The sequence below is a fragment of the Balaenoptera musculus genome, chromosome 9 (genome assembly GCF_009873245.2).
Source record: "Balaenoptera musculus isolate JJ_BM4_2016_0621 chromosome 9, mBalMus1.pri.v3, whole genome shotgun sequence".
NCBI classification, from domain to species: domain Eukaryota; kingdom Metazoa; phylum Chordata; class Mammalia; order Artiodactyla; family Balaenopteridae; genus Balaenoptera; species Balaenoptera musculus.
In genome coordinates this window covers 37,366,500-37,384,779 of record NC_045793.1, presented here as the reverse complement: position 1 = coordinate 37,384,779, position 18,280 = coordinate 37,366,500, and the positions used below count along the sequence as shown (strand labels likewise).

At 36.7% G+C, this 18,280-nt stretch overlaps 1 protein-coding gene across 1 annotated transcript in view; it reads right to left on the bottom strand.

The window, feature by feature from the left end:
• BMT2 (base methyltransferase of 25S rRNA 2 homolog) overlaps positions 1-17,915 on the bottom strand; it is an 89,444-nt gene extending 71,529 nt beyond the window's left edge. Inside the window, exon 1 of the mRNA XM_036863689.1 lies at positions 17,250-17,915. Coding sequence (XP_036719584.1) covers positions 17,250-17,850 — 601 coding nt within the window. The 5' untranslated portion in view covers positions 17,851-17,915. The remainder of the gene's footprint in view (positions 1-17,249) is intronic.
• Between the last annotated feature and the right edge of the window lie 365 nt (positions 17,916-18,280).

Genomic DNA, 18,280 nt, shown 5'->3' with positions numbered 1-18,280 from the left:
TATACAAGTTATCAATTTATAAACCAAAAACATCCTGGTAGGGGACAAGTATGGCTGGGCATTCAAACATTAATTGTCCTGCTACCATTGGGCAATATGACCTTGCAGCAACAGAGAAGCCACTTAATCCTTCTTCTTGTATGTTATTTTCTTGGATCTCTACAAATTTATCAGTTTTCTATATTAAAAGGGGTTGATAGGTGAGATGGCAACATAAATTAGCATGCAAGTTAAATGGCTGTGTATTGATACACTTGGACTTGCTGTAGGCATACACTTAAAAAATTATAATCCTAGTGCAAAAACGTTGCTAGAGAAATTACCTTGGAAACCTCTCCAAAGTTTTGAGTCTTTATAAGATGAATAAAAATTATAAGCTGACTACATTATCTGGCCACAGCATTACTTCCAGCTACTACCTTTTTTCTTTTTAAATTAGATCAGTCATCATATTTAATTTGAAAAATCAATGTGAGTTCTGATAAAGAAAGGTATGAATATGCCACAGCCAAATAAATAACATTTCCATAATTGTAAAGGTAAAAGAGTAAACAAAAATTATCAAGTTGGCTTCAATCAATGTTCTTAAACATAATTTAGGTTCTCTTGCCACATGTTCAAATATAGGCAATTGTTTAGTGACAGAATAAACTTAAAAACATAAACACAACAACCAAATTTGGGGATGGTAATTATAGTCAAGTTCTTTCCCCAGGTGAGACAATTAGATTCCAGTATTTAAGAGTTGGGTTTTTTTTTAACAGAAAAGGAATTATAATAGTTCAAAGTTAACAACACTTATCTATTCAAAATTTGAAAAACTTTACTGATTATTTTAAGCACTTAGCCCAGCACGTACTGAGTTTAAAACCAAACTATTAGCCTTCTAGTTTGACCAATACCAGAAAGAGCAAAAAGGGTACAAACATGCCCTCACACACACATTGCTCAGTTAAGATGAATATGTATCAGTCTCAGCCTTGGTCTGAATATTGACTTTAAACCCCAAAAGGATGAAAAGCTTTCTCTTTTTTCATGGTTATGTTCTTATACAATAATGTTTTCATTAATCACTAATCTTTGTGTAGTGACAGGGCTCTCAATTTGTTATACAGCAGGTTGGCAATAACTGTCCACTGAAAACAAGCAGGCAAACAAATTTTTCTACATTCTCAAAGGAAAACCCCTCAGTTTTGGTAACATCTTTCAGATGTAGTTATTTATCAAGTATCTAAGTAGGACTACAGGAAGTAAAGTCTTTGAAACAAATATTTTGATTAATGATACTTTAATAAACCTATGATGTTCATAAGACTATTCCTGACTTTACTCATCAGACTTGATGTCAAATGATTCATTAAGGTACAGTATTATTTTAAAGGTGCTTTATCTTTTTTTTGAGATGGATATCATCAACTCTAAAAGGTCCATTGTTTGAATATGTAAGTTTCACTGTCTTATGTAATGTACATATTATAAATACATAAATTTACTATATTTTCTGGTAATAGAAGTCATTCAAACAAAAGTTCTATGATCAAATACGTTTGGGAAGGGCTTCCCTGGTGGTGCAGTGGCTGAGAATCTGCCTGCCAATGCAGGGGACACGGGTTCGAGCCCTGGTCTGGGAAGATCCCACATGCCGCGGAGCAACTAGGCCCGTGAGCCACAACTACTGAGCCTGCGCGTCTGGAGCCTGTGCTCCGCAACAAGAGAGGCCGCGATATTGAGAGGCCCGCGCACCGCGATGAAGAGTGGCCCCCACTTGCCGCAACTAGAGAAAGCCCTCGCACAGAAACGAAGACCCAACAGAGCCAAAAATAAATATAAAAATAAATAAATAAAATAAATAAATAAAAATGCAATAAAATTTTTAAAAAAAATACGTTTGGGAAAAGCTATGTTTAACATACTTAAACAGATTTCCTTTTTTTAAGACTTCTTAGTTTAGATTCTACAGAAGGTACAACTTAAGACAAGGACCTGGGTTCAAGTAGTCTATTTAGGAGGGAACCCTATGAAACAGGAGTGAGGGAGTGGGAGAACAAGTTAAGGGAGGAGAAAATGCTAATACAAGGGTGCATTATTGAGGCTGCTGCTGTGGGCAACACAAAAGCATACAGAAAGCCTCTGGAATTGTATACCGAAAGGATGGGAGGCTGGACCATTTATCTATCAGTTACTATCCCCTGTTAACTGAAGGTTGTTAACAACCTGTACCTCTAGTCTACACTTAGGCACTGAAAAAGGGGATGCCCTCAGTGGGCTCCATCAGTGTTGGAAAAAGGTGAAAAGTAGAAAAGAAAGCAACACACATTTAAAATGGGACTCTGTCAGGGCCGAGTGCCTCTGGGCTCACAGTGTTTGTCCACCATACCCCAGGACCAATGGTATGCTATGTGAGCCGCCAAAGGCATCTACTATAAATTCTCAGAGTCCTTACTATGACATGTATACTGTGAAACTCAATTTACTCTAGAATTATTCTACTAGTTATGAGATACAAAGATGAGTTTATATATATATGGAAACCTACTGCCCTTCAGCTTTTTAGATGACCTCTAGTTTCTCACACTCAAAATTCTCTTTAACTATTTTAACTATTTAACTAAATTCTAAACTAAATTTAGAATTAAGCTAAATTCTAAACTAAATTTAACTAAATTCTCTTTAAATACTTCAATTTTTTATGTAGTTTTAAGGCTTACTATCTGCTCTACTAAAGTTTTGAGGAAGGATTCACATTTTGTCTGTAAGCCTATCAAACTGATTGCAAACTTCAATTTAATGTTTTCACTAACATTTAAGAGTCTCCAGACCCTCTAAATATGCTGATACTGAGATTAATGTGATTAATAAAGTCAGTACACTTAATATATAATTGAAACTAAATGCAATTGTACATACTTTTCATTCCTTCAACAGATTTGCTGAAAAAATACTCTAGGTCAAACACTATAGAGAATAATAAAGTTAACGAGCAAGCACTGGCATCAAAGGAAGGTGAGAAGATGTATTAAAATGTGGTATCTGCTCTGATAGAGATATGAACCTGACATATTCACTATGGTCCATGTAAGCCACTCTGGACCCAGAACTTTTAAATCATGTATTTATTCAACAAAAAGTATCAAACCCCAACTACTAGGTATATACTATGTTACATGTCTGGTGGTTACAAAGTTGAACAAAAAATATAGTTAGCCTTCAGAAATTCCACTTTCCAGAATACCCTTGAAAGGTTATTTTAAAAATAAATAAATTTATTAAAAACAGAATGGGAAAATTCAGGTTTTTTTCATAACAGCCCATTATTTGTTTTTACAGTATTCAAAATAATGCTATTTACCTTTTAATCACTGTATTTTCAAAATAATTTATGATTTGGGTTCTAAAAGTCAAAAAAAGTTAAAGTTCACCAGTGCCCAGTATACAAATTCAAAACTCTGCCGCTAACTTGGTCAAACTGCATATGCAAAAAAAAATGTTAAAACTCAATTCTGAGGACTTTTTGGTTGTTGTTATATTTTAGTTATTAGGTCACCCAATATTTAAAAGATTGTCTTATTTAAAAGGGAATACTTTTTCATTATTGAAAGGTAAATCAAGAACTAAGAACTTCCTGAGGTCTGCATCAAAAATCTACTCAACAGAACAAGAAATGCTTAAGTATTAAAGTTCAATCAATCGGAGGTCTCAATGAATTAATAATTAGCTTTATAATGATTTCTATATATTGGTATTTGTGATGACTCAAAATCATTGTGATTAATAATCTATTTTCTTATTTCTTACAGGCATCCTATAAAAATACGAATGTATCTTAGTTAAAGAGAGAGAGAGAGAGAGAAAAGGGGGGAGGGGGGAGGAGAAGAGAAGGGAATGGAGAGAAGGAGAGGAAAACCTCTAATTAATGCATACATTTGACTTTGCCTTAACACAGAGAAATCTGGGTAATTAAAAAATTATATTTAGAAAGCACAATTAAATATATATATGTCCTGCAGCCTAACTTGAAATTAATAGTTAATAAACATTTTATAGTCAGACTAAAATAATAAATCTAGAGAAGAAATCAGTATTCATTTGTTCAAATACATCATTTTAAGATCAACTTAAAGCTCTTCCAGACCAGAGCCTCCCATCAAGCCTCTTAGATAGCCTCAACCACCAGAGGGCAGACAGCAGAAGCAAGAAAAACTACAATCCTGCAGCCTGTGGACCAAAAACCACAGTTACAGAAAGATAGACAAGATGAAAAGGCAGAGGGCTATGTACCAGATGAAGGAACAAGAAAAAACCCCAAAAAAACAACTAAATGAAGTGGAGATAGGCAACCTTCCAGAAAAAGAATTCAGAATAATGATAGTGAAGATGATCCAGGACCTCGGAATAAGAATGGAGGCAAAGATTGAGAAGATGCAAGAAATGATTAACAAAGACCTAGAAGAATTAAAGAACAAACAAACAGAGATGACCAATACAATAACTGAAATGAAAACTACACTAGAAGGAATCAATAGCAGAATAACTGAGGCAGAAGAACGGATAAGTGACCTGGAAGACAGAATGGTGGAATTCACTGCTGCGGAACAGAATAAAGGAAAAAGAATGAAAAGAAATGAAGACAGCCTAAGAGACCTCTGGGACAACATTAAACGCAACAATATTCGCATTATAGAGGTCCCAGAAGGAGAAGAGAGAGAGAAAGGACCAGAGAAAATATTTCAAGAGATTATAGTCGAAAACTTCCCTAACATGGGAAAGGAAATAGCCACCCAAGTCCAGGAAGCGCAGAGAGTCCCATACAGGATAAACCCAAGGAGAAACACGCCGAGACACATAGTAATCAAAGTGGCAAAAATTAAAGACAAAGAAAAATTATTGAATGCAGCAAGGGAAAAATGACAAATAACATACAAGGGAACTCCCATAAGGTTAACAGCTGATTTCTCAGCAGAAACTCTGCAAGCCAGAAGGGAGTGGCATGATATACTTAAAGTGATGAAAGGGAAGAACCTACAACCAAGATTACTCTACCCGGCAAGGATCTCATTTAGATTTGATGGAGAAATCAAAAGCTTTACAGACAAGCAAAAGCTAAGAGAATTCAGCACCACCAAACCAGCTCTACAACAAACGCTAAAGGAACTTCTCTAAGTGGGAAACACAAGAGAAGAAAAGGACCTACAAAAACAAACCCAAAACAATTAAGAAAATGGTCATAGGAACATACATATCGATAATTACCTTAAACGTGAATGGATTAAATGCCCCAACCAAAAGACATAGACTGGCTGAATGGATACAAAAACAAGACCCATATATATGCTGTCTACAAGAGACCCACTTTAGACCTAGGGACACATACAGACTGAAAGTGAGGGGATGGAAAAAGATATTCCATGCAAATGGAAATCAAAAGAAAGCTGGAGTAGCTATACTCATATCAGATAAAATAGACTTTAAAATAAAGAATGTTAACTTAAAGAGACAAGGAAGGACACTACATAATGATCAAGGGATCAATCCAAGAAGAAGATATAACAATTATAAATATATATGCACCCAACATAGGAGCACCTCAATACATAAGGCAACTGCTAACAGCTATAAAAGAGGAAATTGACAGTAACACAATCATAGTGGGGGACTTTAACACCTCACTTACACCAATGGACAGATCATCCAAACTGAAAATAAATAAGGAAACAGAAGCTTTAAATGACACAATAGACCAGATAGATTTAATTGATATATATAGGACATTCCATCCAAACACAGCAGATTACACGTTCTTCTCAAGTGCTCACGGAACATTCTCCAGGATAGATCACATCTTGGGTCACAAATCAAGCCTCAGTAAATTTAAGAAAATTGAAATCATATCAAGCATCTTTTCTGACCACAACGCTATGAGATTAGAAATGAATTACAGGGAAAAAAACGTAAAAAAGACAAACACATGGAGGCTAAACAATACGTTACTAAATAACCAAGAGATCACTGAAGAAATCAAAGAGGAAATAAAAAAATACCTAGAGACAAATGACAATGAAAACACGACGACCCAAAACCTATGGGATGCAGCAAAAGCAGTTCTAAGAGGGAAGTTTATAGCTATACAAGCCTACCTCAAGAAACAAGAAAAATCTCAAATAAAAAATCTAACCTTACACCTAAAGAAACTAGAGAAAGAAGAACAAACAAAACCCAAAGTTAGCAGAAGGAAAGAAATCATAAAGATCAGAGCAGAAATAAATGAAATAGAAACAAAGAAAACAATAGCAAAGATCAATACAACTAAAAGTTGGTTCACTGAGAAGATAAACAAAATTGATAAGCCATTAGCCAGACTCATCAAGAAAAAGAGGGAGAGGACTCAAATCAATAAAATTAGAAATGAAAAAGGAGAAGTTACAACAGACACTGCAGAAATACAAAGCATCCTAAGAGACTACTACAAGCAACTGTATGCCAATAAAATGGACAACCTGGAAGAAATGGACAAATTCTTAGAAAGGTATAACCTTCCAAGACTGAACCAGGAAGAAACAGAAAATATGAACAGGCCAATCACAAGCAATGAAATTGAAACTGTGATTAAAAATCTTCCAACAAACAAAAGTCCAGGACCAGATGGCTTCACAGGTGAATTCTATGAAACATTTAGAGAAGAGCTAACACCTATCCTTCTCAAACTCTTCCAAAAAATTGCAGAGGAAGGAACACTCCCAAACTCATTCTATGAGGCCACCATCACCCTGATACCAAAACCAGACAAAGACACTACAAAAAAAGAAAATTACAGACCAATATCACTGATGAATATAGATGCAAAAATCCTCAACAAAATACTAGCAAACAGAATCCAACAACACATTAAAAGGATCATACACCACGATCAAGTGGGATTTATCCCAGGGATGCAAGGATTCTTCAATATACGCAAATCAATCAATGTGATACACCATATTAACAAATTGAAGAATAAAAACCATATAAAAAAAAAAAAAAAAAAAAAAAAAAAAGCTCTTCCAGGTCTTAAAGATAAAGTCACCTGATGGTCTCATAAAATTCTAGAATGAAGGTCACATTAACATGACTTCTATTCATTATATTCTCTTTACATTTAAATTTTTAAAAACACTAATTTAAAAATTAATTAATAATTCAAAACACAAGTGATGTCAACTTAAAGTTGCCAAACGAAATTCAGTATGGAAATCGGATGAACCAAATTATTCTGACGCATGGTCCTACTGTCAGGATAATACCATAATTATTGACTAAACTCACCTTCACAAACATATGCAACAACTGAAGAATAAATATAAGTTACTTCCTATGAAAAGACAATAACTAGGAAAAAATAGAACATTCATTAGTTGATTAAAAAGACAAAGTTCTATGAAATCTAAGAAGGCAAAAAGGAAAACCAAACAGCAAGCTCATAGATACAGAGAACAGACTGGTAGTTGCCAAAGGCAGAGAGTAGGGGAGTGGGCAAAATAGGTGAAGAGGGTCAAAGGGTACAAACTTCCAGTTATAAAATAAATACGTCATAGAGCTGTTAAAAAAAAAAAAAGAGTTCCATTTTTAAGAATTTTGTGATTAGTGAAGATATTATTACTTTGACTGCAGCTGTCTTTGTAAGAACCAAGTATAATAAGTTAAGGAGTTATTTATTGTTGCTCAAGAACAGCGGTATTACAGGTCCAAACTCAGGTGAACCAATGGAATCTCTAAACTGTCTCTTTAGAATGGATACTATTCTTCCTTTTTGAATTAACCTCTCTAATGCCATCTGGTATACCAAATTTCTTTCCTTCAAAACATAACTGAATTCCCATATTCTTCAAGAGGATTTACCTGCCTCCCATTTGATCATCTTACAATTCCCCCCTATATGCATTTGCCATCCTTATAGTACTCTGTCACTTGTTTATATAGAGAGTTTTCTATTAAAACCAGGTGTGATTTTTTCCATTAGAAAGTATAAACTGAAAGGCAAAGACTACTTTTGATTTATAACTTATATAAGCTATAGAAGTTAATCATGGTGCCCCATTAATGGGGGAGAAAATATTTAAATTTTCACCGTGCTCAAAAATTATAAGAAACACCAAAAATTACAAATTAAATAGTTGCTAGAGTAAAATTCAAATTACAGTTCATAACTGTCAGTAGATAATAGTGATGAATAAGCAGTAAAATTTGAATACTTCAAACAGTGTTCTCAAAATATTAGTTACAAGACGTTTAGGAAACCAATAGGTTCAAAGTCAATTTTCTGAAGACTCTCCACTGTTTTAAGCTAATTTATCATTTTTTTTTTTCACTTCACAGTATTGTCAAAAAAAACAAACAAACTTGCAAGTGGAAATGCAATCACATTTATTAAATTCTTTGATTATAGTACATGGGTCTTTTTGGAAAATCTATAAGATTAAGAAGAAATTATTGGTAACACATTACATAGATAAAGAATTACTTGTAAATGAATAAAATGAATAAGAGGTGCTAAGGTTCATGCATTTTTACATGCTGGGACCATTTGATGTTTAGAAGTACATTAGAAATAACATTATTTTTTCAATAACTCCATTCTAATTCTCAGTATAAAAAGACAGAATATAAAGCACAGAAGATAAGACATTTAGCAAGTGTAAATCTGAGGCCAATTTAAGATAAGAAAAGCATGTCATTCTTGTCAGTTTAGCCTTGTGAGTCACGATACCAAAGATTAACATTGCACTATTGTGGTCCTTAAATGGCATACAATGCAATGGAGAAGGTATCACATGATTCCATGTATATAAAATTCTAAAATATGAAAACATATCTACAGGGACAAGAGATCAGTGGGACCAAGAGTAGAGTAAGAGAATGACGCAAAGGAGCACGAGGAAATTTGGGGGGCAACAGAAATGTTCTGTGTCTTGATTGTGGTAAAAGATGTATAGGGTGTATACATCTGCCAAACCCAGTGAATTATATACTTTAACTGTGTGTAGTTTATTGTATATAAACTGTACCTCAATAAATTTCATTTTAAAATATAACGTGCTGTGAACACAGCATAAGTTACAAAATAAAACCTATATTTCATTAAATTTGAGGGTCATCAAATACTCTGAAAACAAAAACAAGGAGTTACCTTGAGTATCACAAACAAGTCTTAAACTTTTAGAAATTCAGAAAATTTTCACTTTTACTTAGGTATATTACCAAATAGATGACCAGATTACCAAATTCAAGTTCAAAGAACATTTAAAGGTCATTTTCTCTAATATGAAGTAAGCAGAGAAACTCATGACCAAGTGGAAACAAGTTCAGCAGCCATTCCAAGACATTAAAACAAAGTGATCAGGACAAGATTGTCTCACGAACATAGTTAAACCACACACAGACCAGCTTTCTCAGTATTCTTGAGCATCTGATATAGTGACACACATAGAGGTGGGACAAAAACATCCAAGATGTTTGGTGTTGAAGCAGCTCCTGAGAATCAAACAAACGAACCACCTGCAAATCTGCATCTTACACCTAACGTGTTGCGACTAGTCATTTCTCTGATAAGGGGAAAAACCTAGTATTCTAATGTGCTAAAAAAGTTGGACCTTTCACATAAAAAGTTAGAAATACAAAAAGCAAAGGGGGTCAAGAAAAAAAAGAAAAGAAAAGAAAAAACACTACAACCATCCTAATACTGAAGAAAGACACTATAGAACAGTCTAGATAGAAATTCCAGAAACCATTCAATCTTCAATGCCCTTAATGCATCCAGGTGGTAGCTACAAATACACCTTTTATTTTTAAAATTATGTATTTAACACAAGTAATGCTTCCTATGTACCAGATACTGTTTTAAGTACTTTACAAATATTAATTCATTTAATTCTAATACCAGCCCATTGAGGCAGATATTTTACTTTACAGATAAGGAAATTGAAGTATAGAGAGATTAAGTAACCTTCTCAAGGGTACACATCAAACCTGGCAGTCAAGGGCCAAAGTCCACGCTCATAACCGCTATACCACCTTGCCTCTCTTTATGAGTTTTTAATTTATGAACTTTCATGGATATGAGCAAAGCTTTGCACTAAAGCAAAGTACACTGACTCTACTAGCCACAAACAAATGGTCTTTTGTCAGTCAAATGCAGTTATTTAGTCTCTGCAACTGCATTATTTGTCAGATTTCTGGCAGTGATTTCAACTCTGGCTGCACACTGGAATCACCTAGAAGTTTCATTTAATTGGTCTGAAGTGGGAACTGGTCGTTTATTTCACTGCTCCCCAAATGAATCCACTGTGCAGCCATGGCTTAAAGCCATGGGTCTATGGCAAGACTGTAAACTCAAAAGTCTGGTGAAATAATACACAGAGCAATTGAGACTTGGGGCAAACTGAAGAGTCAAATTTAATTAAAAAACAAAACACTGCATAGATAAAAGTTCACATTTATAAACACAGTTTGGCCCATGGTGCATCTTCTGTGCATGGAGCACTCTCTTATTATAAACATATTTATGATAAAAACAGTTAATTGAAATGTAAAACTTTGAACACACCCTGTACAAGAGATAGAAAAGAATCAAGAAAAGTTAGAATCAATGGCATCAGTATCTGTTATTCCCCTGTGAAACAACTTTACCGTAATGTGTACCACCACACAGATCTCTTGTTTAGTGTAAGCAAAGGACTTATGGAGAAACTTCTGGGACTTAAATTTTTATATAAATGGGAATAGGAATTTCTATATAAGTAGAGCAATTTCTGTATAAATGAGAATAGGGGATACTCAGATGTCTCTCTAAAGGCATGGGGTTCTAAAATAACCCTTGCAATGAGCATCAATATATCTACACTTAAAGCACAATAAATTAGTACAGTTTAGATCAGTGGTTCTCAGATGTTTGGATTTTACAACTAGTACAAATTTCACCTCCAAAATTTAGGCAATTGATATTGGGGTTGCAAAATTTTGTGTGTGAAGTTAGAGTATATAATATATATACACATACACAAAATTATCATCTTAATACCAACACACACAAAGACACATTATACCACACACAATATCCTTATTAGTTCTCATTTTCTGAAAACAAAAACTTTTTTTATCTATATTTGCCACTATTTACAGTTTTTTTAATAAAAAAATGGAATGATACTAATAATGATAATTTGGACCATTTTCAAAAGGTTAATCTAATATACTCACTTAAAAAGATATGACCATAAATTCATTACAAAAAATTTGTATCCAAAGTTAAAATGTAAAAGTTCCGAATACAAAAAGATTAGACTCAAACTATAAGGAAATATGTATATCAGCTTTTCTTTTGTGTGTGTGTGCCTTAAATCTACAAGGCAAGGTGCTAGGTACTAGGGATACAAAGATAAAAGGCAGAGTCCTACTCAAGTAACTAAATTCAGTGAGAAAGACAAGTGAACTGGTAAGTGATAACTATGATAAAAGCAAGGCAATTGTGCCATGGGAGCATATGGTAGAATGGGCAGTACTTATGTAAAATTGGACACTACTGGTATCTTCCAAGGATCTGTCCTCAGTTATACATTATCATCACTCCACTGGGTCATTCATCTGCCCTCAAAGCTGCAACTTCAAGAGAGAGTTTCCAATCCTTCACTTCCAAGGGATACCTTCCAAACTAAATCATTACCACTATCCCTATGACAAGCCAACCTGCCTGTCTACTCTTTTCTCCCTGCTCCCACCTCAACACAGACATTTCCAAACTGGATGGAAATGGCTATTTATATTTTTCCAGGCAAGAAATCTTGGCATCATTATTGACTCTTTTCCCCTTTACTTTCACTAAAACTGCTCACTCTGACTTTGACTTATGTTTGACTATTTGACTTATCTTTCTCTATTTTCATGATCACCACTGTTATTTATGCTATTATTCACCTTTAAAAAATAGATTAGTGTAAGAGTCTCCTAGCTGATCTACTTTCTTCTAGATTCCTTCCTACTCCAATCTATAGTACTTTAGCTAGGTGTTCCTCAACCCTTTTGTCCACTGTATAATCTATGGAGCTTTTAAATAATACAGATGCCTGTGTCCCACAAAGTTCCAGAGATGATACTGATGTGGAATCAAGGCTAATATCCACTACATTTGTTGTTATATTTTTTCCCACAAAACAATCAAAGGATCTATACCAATACTTTTTAGTTTTACCGTATCTTTTGAAATACAAAAAATTCCTAAAAAGATACAAAGATGACTAGAAATAACAAAATCAAATAGTTAATATACTATGTGTAACTCACTGAGCTGACTGTTTATCAATGTTCCTTTTATCTTTTAGTGTTACTAATTATTAAACTCTTTTCATTTTTTTTCCCCTGCTAGAATGGCAGTTCAAACTCTCCTAGGGCAAAGTTAACAAGCATTTCTGTGGACATTTTTCACCTATTTTGTTGATTGAGCAAAGATTCTACCACAAAAAACAGCACTTTCAGATTCTATATCAGAATCAGAAAAGACCACGTAAGGAAAAAAGAGTAAAACTTCACTTGATAAAAAAGTAAAACAAGGAGAACCTGTGAAAAGTGTCTTGGGGTCATGGAGTTGGTCTGTATTTTGAAACAGTTTTGAAAGCCACCGAAGGAAAAAAAATTAGAAAATTTCAATTAAAAACACATAGTCTGTTATCCTAATTTTAAAAACAATTTCAAAACTTTGTTTCAGGAAAAACTCTAACGATACATTTATTCTTTCATTTTTAGACCTTTTGGTTTTAGTTTAAAATTATTTCTAATTCAAAGGTTTTTTTCCTTCCCCCCTACAATTCTCATTTTAGATGTATGCTAAAGAAAACTCAATCACAAATGTATTTTTCAGCTTATCCTAAACTGCTATTCTAGCTCACCCTTTGTCTCAAACAAGGAAGAATAATTTCAATAATAAATAAGAATTAAACATCTAAACTAGGCTATTTAGTAGTTGACTCTTAAAATGCTGCTCACAGCTGTTAACCTTTGTAACACAGTGTTTTCCAGACTTAGTCTACAGAACCAACCTACTCTGTGTTCTCCTTTTCTGTTTCAGTATCAGTAATCTGTCTTACTTACTCTAACTACTTTTATAATATTATCATTGCTACTAATAAGATTGACTTTTTTAAATGTAGAAAAGTATAATAAAGATCTCCCATTAAACCATGACTTTGAGAATATCACTGTTAACAGGTTAACGTGCATTTTTATTTTTGTCTGATTGATAACCTACACGGGTTTATGTGACAAACTTGTTTAACCTGTTTTGGCATATAGAATAAGTAAATTCAGAGACTTAATTAAGTTGATGAAAATTGCTGAAGTAAAGACATTCACAAGATAAGTTAAAAAATCAAAACTAAATGGAATGGGGATCATACTTTTATTCCTAACAGCTGTAGCCTTTACATTTTCTTGTAGTTTTTACACGGATACTTTCAATTTAAAAAGAGATGCCAAGCATAATAACAATCATTACAGGAATAAGATTATGTGACTAGGATTATGGAAAAAATCATACAAAGTCAACTGAAAATACACACGGCTCTACTTCAGTTCTCAATTAGACATGTACTTATCAGCCAGATTTGATTAAACAATGACTCCCTGTTCCAAACTCCCTGTTTGGAAAGAAAAACTAGCTGTTTCTTATTTAAAAGCTGTTTCCAATCCTATGATATATTTTAAAATATTTTTGTCTTATATCAAGGCCATTATTTTGAAAATTCTGTATAGCAAAGACAGAAAACACCTACATCTACAAGCATATTTCCATTTGTATAAACTCAGTCTAAAAGACTGTCCCTTATCTATAAATGGCTGATACCAGAAACACCCCTTCTCATCACCATTGCTAAACATTTCCCTACCATTTCCTTCTGGTAACTACTTCAGATATCAGCACTGCCGGGAACACTGACGTTTATCTCCAGTTCTCACTTTACTCTTATACAAATAGGGAAAGGATCTCTAAGTGGTGACACAGGACAGGCAGTAAAATGGAGCAGAGAGGGGAAAAGTGGTAAAAGAGTGCATTAAACTTACCTGCTAGTCTTTACAATCCTATCCACTACCCCCTACCCCAAGCCTGCTCACTGCCACAACAAGCATCAGTTTGGACAAATGGACTGGGAATGATGGAGAGAAACCTTTTTTTACCACATCAGAAAAATCTTATTTTCAATCTTATTCCTGCTTCATGTTCAATTCCACTACCAGAGATAAGGAAAGGGAAAACTATATTATCCAACCCTACACTCATTATCCAGGTCTCACTCCTGTCTTTACTATCCAGTGAATGTTTTGCCTCCTTCTTTACTCTACCCCAACTTATTTCCTTCTTTGCCATAACTCCCTAAGAAACCCACACCTCACATAGCCCTAACTCAGCGAACCATACCTGTCCCAGGGATTGCCCCATTCCCGTCAGTTTACATCCTCTTACCCAACACAAATTCTAAGGCTACTTCCTGCTTCCCATTTTCCCTCCCACTCCAACAACATTTGGAGACACCATTAGGCTTTGAATTGGAAAGAAAAACACATTATTCCCATAAAATATGTTCTGTGCTAATGATAAACTATCCAAACTTCAAGCAAGTTATTTTACTATTTTTAGGATGCAGCTCACTCATGTGTAAAAAGGAAGGAAGTAGTTTAGATTATCAGTCCCAAATCTGGCTGACCAATTTCCAAGCACCAGATAGGGATTCTGAAACTGTACATCTGAGGTGGAATGGAGTAATTTTCTAAAAGGCACCCATATGAGTCTACTGTTTATCCATGTTTGGGAATCACTGATAAATGCTGAAGTTCCTTCTAGTTTAACATTCCAAGATTCTAAGCTGGAATTTTCACTGCATTTTCTGATAGGAATATTGTTATAAAAGGAGTAAAGTTTCCATAGTTATTGGTGTTACAGTGCAGGCATATTACTGATCAAATAGGCCTTTGTAACCTGACCTAGAACCTAAGCACCATTTATATTATTATTTTATAACCAGAGATGACTTTGCAAATGATATTATAACGATACTAAGACCTCAAAGGAAAGCACTAAAAATTACTTCTTTGGTATTATTATGTGCATAACCAGACTTTTTCATAGATGGCTTTTTCATGGATTTTTGTCAAATCACAACTAAGATTTGACCTACAGGTCAGAAATAAAGGTAGAAAGGCCATGCTCTTAAGGATCTTTTACTTTGCTAGTTCACTGATGGGGCTTTGTATATCATTAGAGTAAAGCCTAGAGAAGTCTAGATCATTGGTGGAATTCAGGGCATTAAAACGCCTAAAGAACAGTCTCATTCATAAGTTTACAGACTGCCAGGGCTTTACTTGTCCTAAAGCACACTAGATCATTCACTTATGCACTACATGTATCTATTCTAGCTCTCATAACTTCCAAATACTAATTCTCATTATAAACAAGTGTTCCCTTGGTTAATATTCAGGCTTAAAGACATGTTTCAACATGTGAGAACTAAGCAAATATAAACAGCTCTTGAAGACATGATGACACATTAGTAGTATATTAAGTGGAATCTATTCATTTATGAATAAGTTAATAATGAATAATAATTATAAAAAGGTAAAAATGGAAATTGAATTATATGTTACCCATTTTTCTTTAAAAAGATGTACTTGCTTAAGTTTATACAAAATAGCATGATAAAGTGTGTCCGTTTATTTGCTCATTTCTCCAAACAACACAAGAACCTACACTGAATGCCATTATGTAAGTGCACTCTCTGAATATCAAGAATGATGCAACGATTGCTATGGTAACTACTCATTTTATTGAATAAATTGTGGGTTGGGGTTTAAAGCATTCTTTTAAAAAACAAATTTCAACATCTCAGTATGCCCGATAAGCCTCTTTCTATTGCTACCTATTAAACAATAACTATAGGTTAGCTTTGAGGACGACTATTTAAGCAGCTATTTAAAAAATCGAGGCTTGAGTTGCCAAAGGGAAAAAACTCTGAATTTAAAGTTTGAAAAATGAAACACATCACCTACACTCAAGACAACAAAAGACACTTAGTTTTAATCTTCCAGAGTAATTGAAAAGTGTTTGTAACTCGAAAGTAACATGATCTTACCTATCTGTTCCTTCACTGTCATAATTTTGCTTCTAATCCTAACTTAACTAAGTATAAGACTGCCGACTTTTGTTTGCAATTAAGCTAAAGACAGAAGAAAAAAGTTATCCCTCGTTTTGATCTTTAGAAGAAATGTCTCCTGAGCACATGAAAAAACTGGGAATTTTCACTGTTAGTTTCTTATAAAATAGCTCTGTAAAAGAGCCTATATTTTAAAATACCAAGGATAACTGTAGATCCCAACTATAAACCTTCCTCAGGACCAAGTAAAAGCTACTATGGCTTCTTCCTTTGCTCAAGACCTTCCATAAGAAGGGTTCCCAGCGACGGTCGGCTTCACCGGGATCTGTATCCTTAGGAGGCTTGGTAGTTACGGATTAGTCAAATCTAAACAGTATTTTTTGAGAACCTGCCCCACATCTCTTCCTCTCCCGCCTAAGTAAACCCTAAGATGCAGCATTTGAAGAATGGGGGGTGGTGGTGGCAAGGATGGAACCCCTCCCCCTTTTAACAAGGTGAAGTCTAGTCAGCTCTAAGGCCTGCTGACTTCGCAGCCCTGGAAGCCAATGCGAGGAAGCTCCGGCCCGGGCTAAAGCCGCAGGAATTAGGTACTAGGAAGGGGGTCTGACGGGGCAGCAAATCAAACAGGCTGATCAGGCGCGAGGCAGCGAAGGGTAACTCGGGCTTCTTTCAGTTCGTCTTTCTCGAATGGATTCTACCTGCCTTCGTGTTTTAGCTTCATGTCTCTCGCAGCGAGCGACCTCCACCTCCTGTGTGAGGATCTACGTGCTTGTGTGTGTGGTGACAACAATCTCAGCACCCCGACTGGGGACAGGGGATGGGGGAGGTGGGCACTCGGCTCCTCCACAGGCCTGGAACTCTCCTGAAGGGCCCTCGAAGAAAAGGGGGCGGGAGGAGCACGCCTGACGCCAACCGAGTACTCGACCGAGAAGGGGGCGTCCGGACCTGGGAGAGCGGCCCTAGCAGGGGCTGACGTGCAGCTCCTTCAGGTTGTAATGGTGGCCCCTTGGGGGGAGGGGAGCGGTTGACAAGGGGCTGGGGGCGACGAGGCCTCCCCTTCCCCCCGCTCAGCTCGCTGTTTACCTTCCCGGTACTTCTTGCGGAGCCGCCGGTGGACGCTCTTTACCACCCCGGAGAGCTTCTCCTGCTCCAGCTTCCGCTCCTGCTCCCTGGGCAGCGGAATGCTCGGGGGCCTGGCCCCGTGCCCGCGAGCAGCGCTTCGGCCGCCGGCCCCCGGCTCCATATCGCTGCCGCCGCCGCCGCCGCCGCCGCCCCTCAGGCCCCCGCAGCCACCCGCCTGACGGAGGAGGTGGGGAAGGAGGAGGCAGCAGCGGAGGCAGCAGCGGGAGGAGGCAGAGGACCTGGAGCGACGGCCTAGGAGGTGGCCACTTACCCAAACGCACAAGCTGATTGGTCGACTCTGGAGGGCTGGGCGGAAACGGAAAAGGCCAAGGGCCAATGGACGGAGAGCGCCTGGGACGCACCCGCTTGTTTGGGAAGGCGAGCAGCTGAAGGAGGCGGAGCTTGCAGGCTGGAGTTGCTGAGGCGGTAGGAGCGCCAGGCCCGACTGCTCCTCTCCTCTCCCCGCCGCTCCGGGGATCCTGTGCGCAGGCGCTGTGGTGAGGCCACGGAGACGCGCCGTGAGCCACGCGCTTGCGCGTCTGAGCTTGCTTAGGTTGGGCATCTTTCTACCGCCCAGTATTCTTTCGTCTTCTAGCTCTTTCCCCCTTTGCGAGTTATATTCTGGTGTGTTGCAGCCAGGGTCCTCTACCTGAGCCCCCGCTGCACCTTGTCGGTTGTAGGTTCCCTTTAGCTGCGTAGGCCTGAGAAGCGCTTTAGAGGTGACTGGGCAGCACTAGAATTTTACACTTTAAGGGACCCAGGCGTGGATGCTTTGGTGGGCGCAAGGAGAGGTCTGGCTGCCAAGTACTGGCTTAATTCACGGGCCAACAATGGTTAATGCCTCTAGTGCTAGTGCTGAGCGAAAAACACAGAACTTGGGGAGAGGAGCGGGCCAATAAAAACAATATAAGATGGAAGAGGGGAAAGAAAAGATGGGGAATCCACAACAGATGCCCTCAAGAACTTTTGTGGTGGCCCGGGTGTCAGAGAAA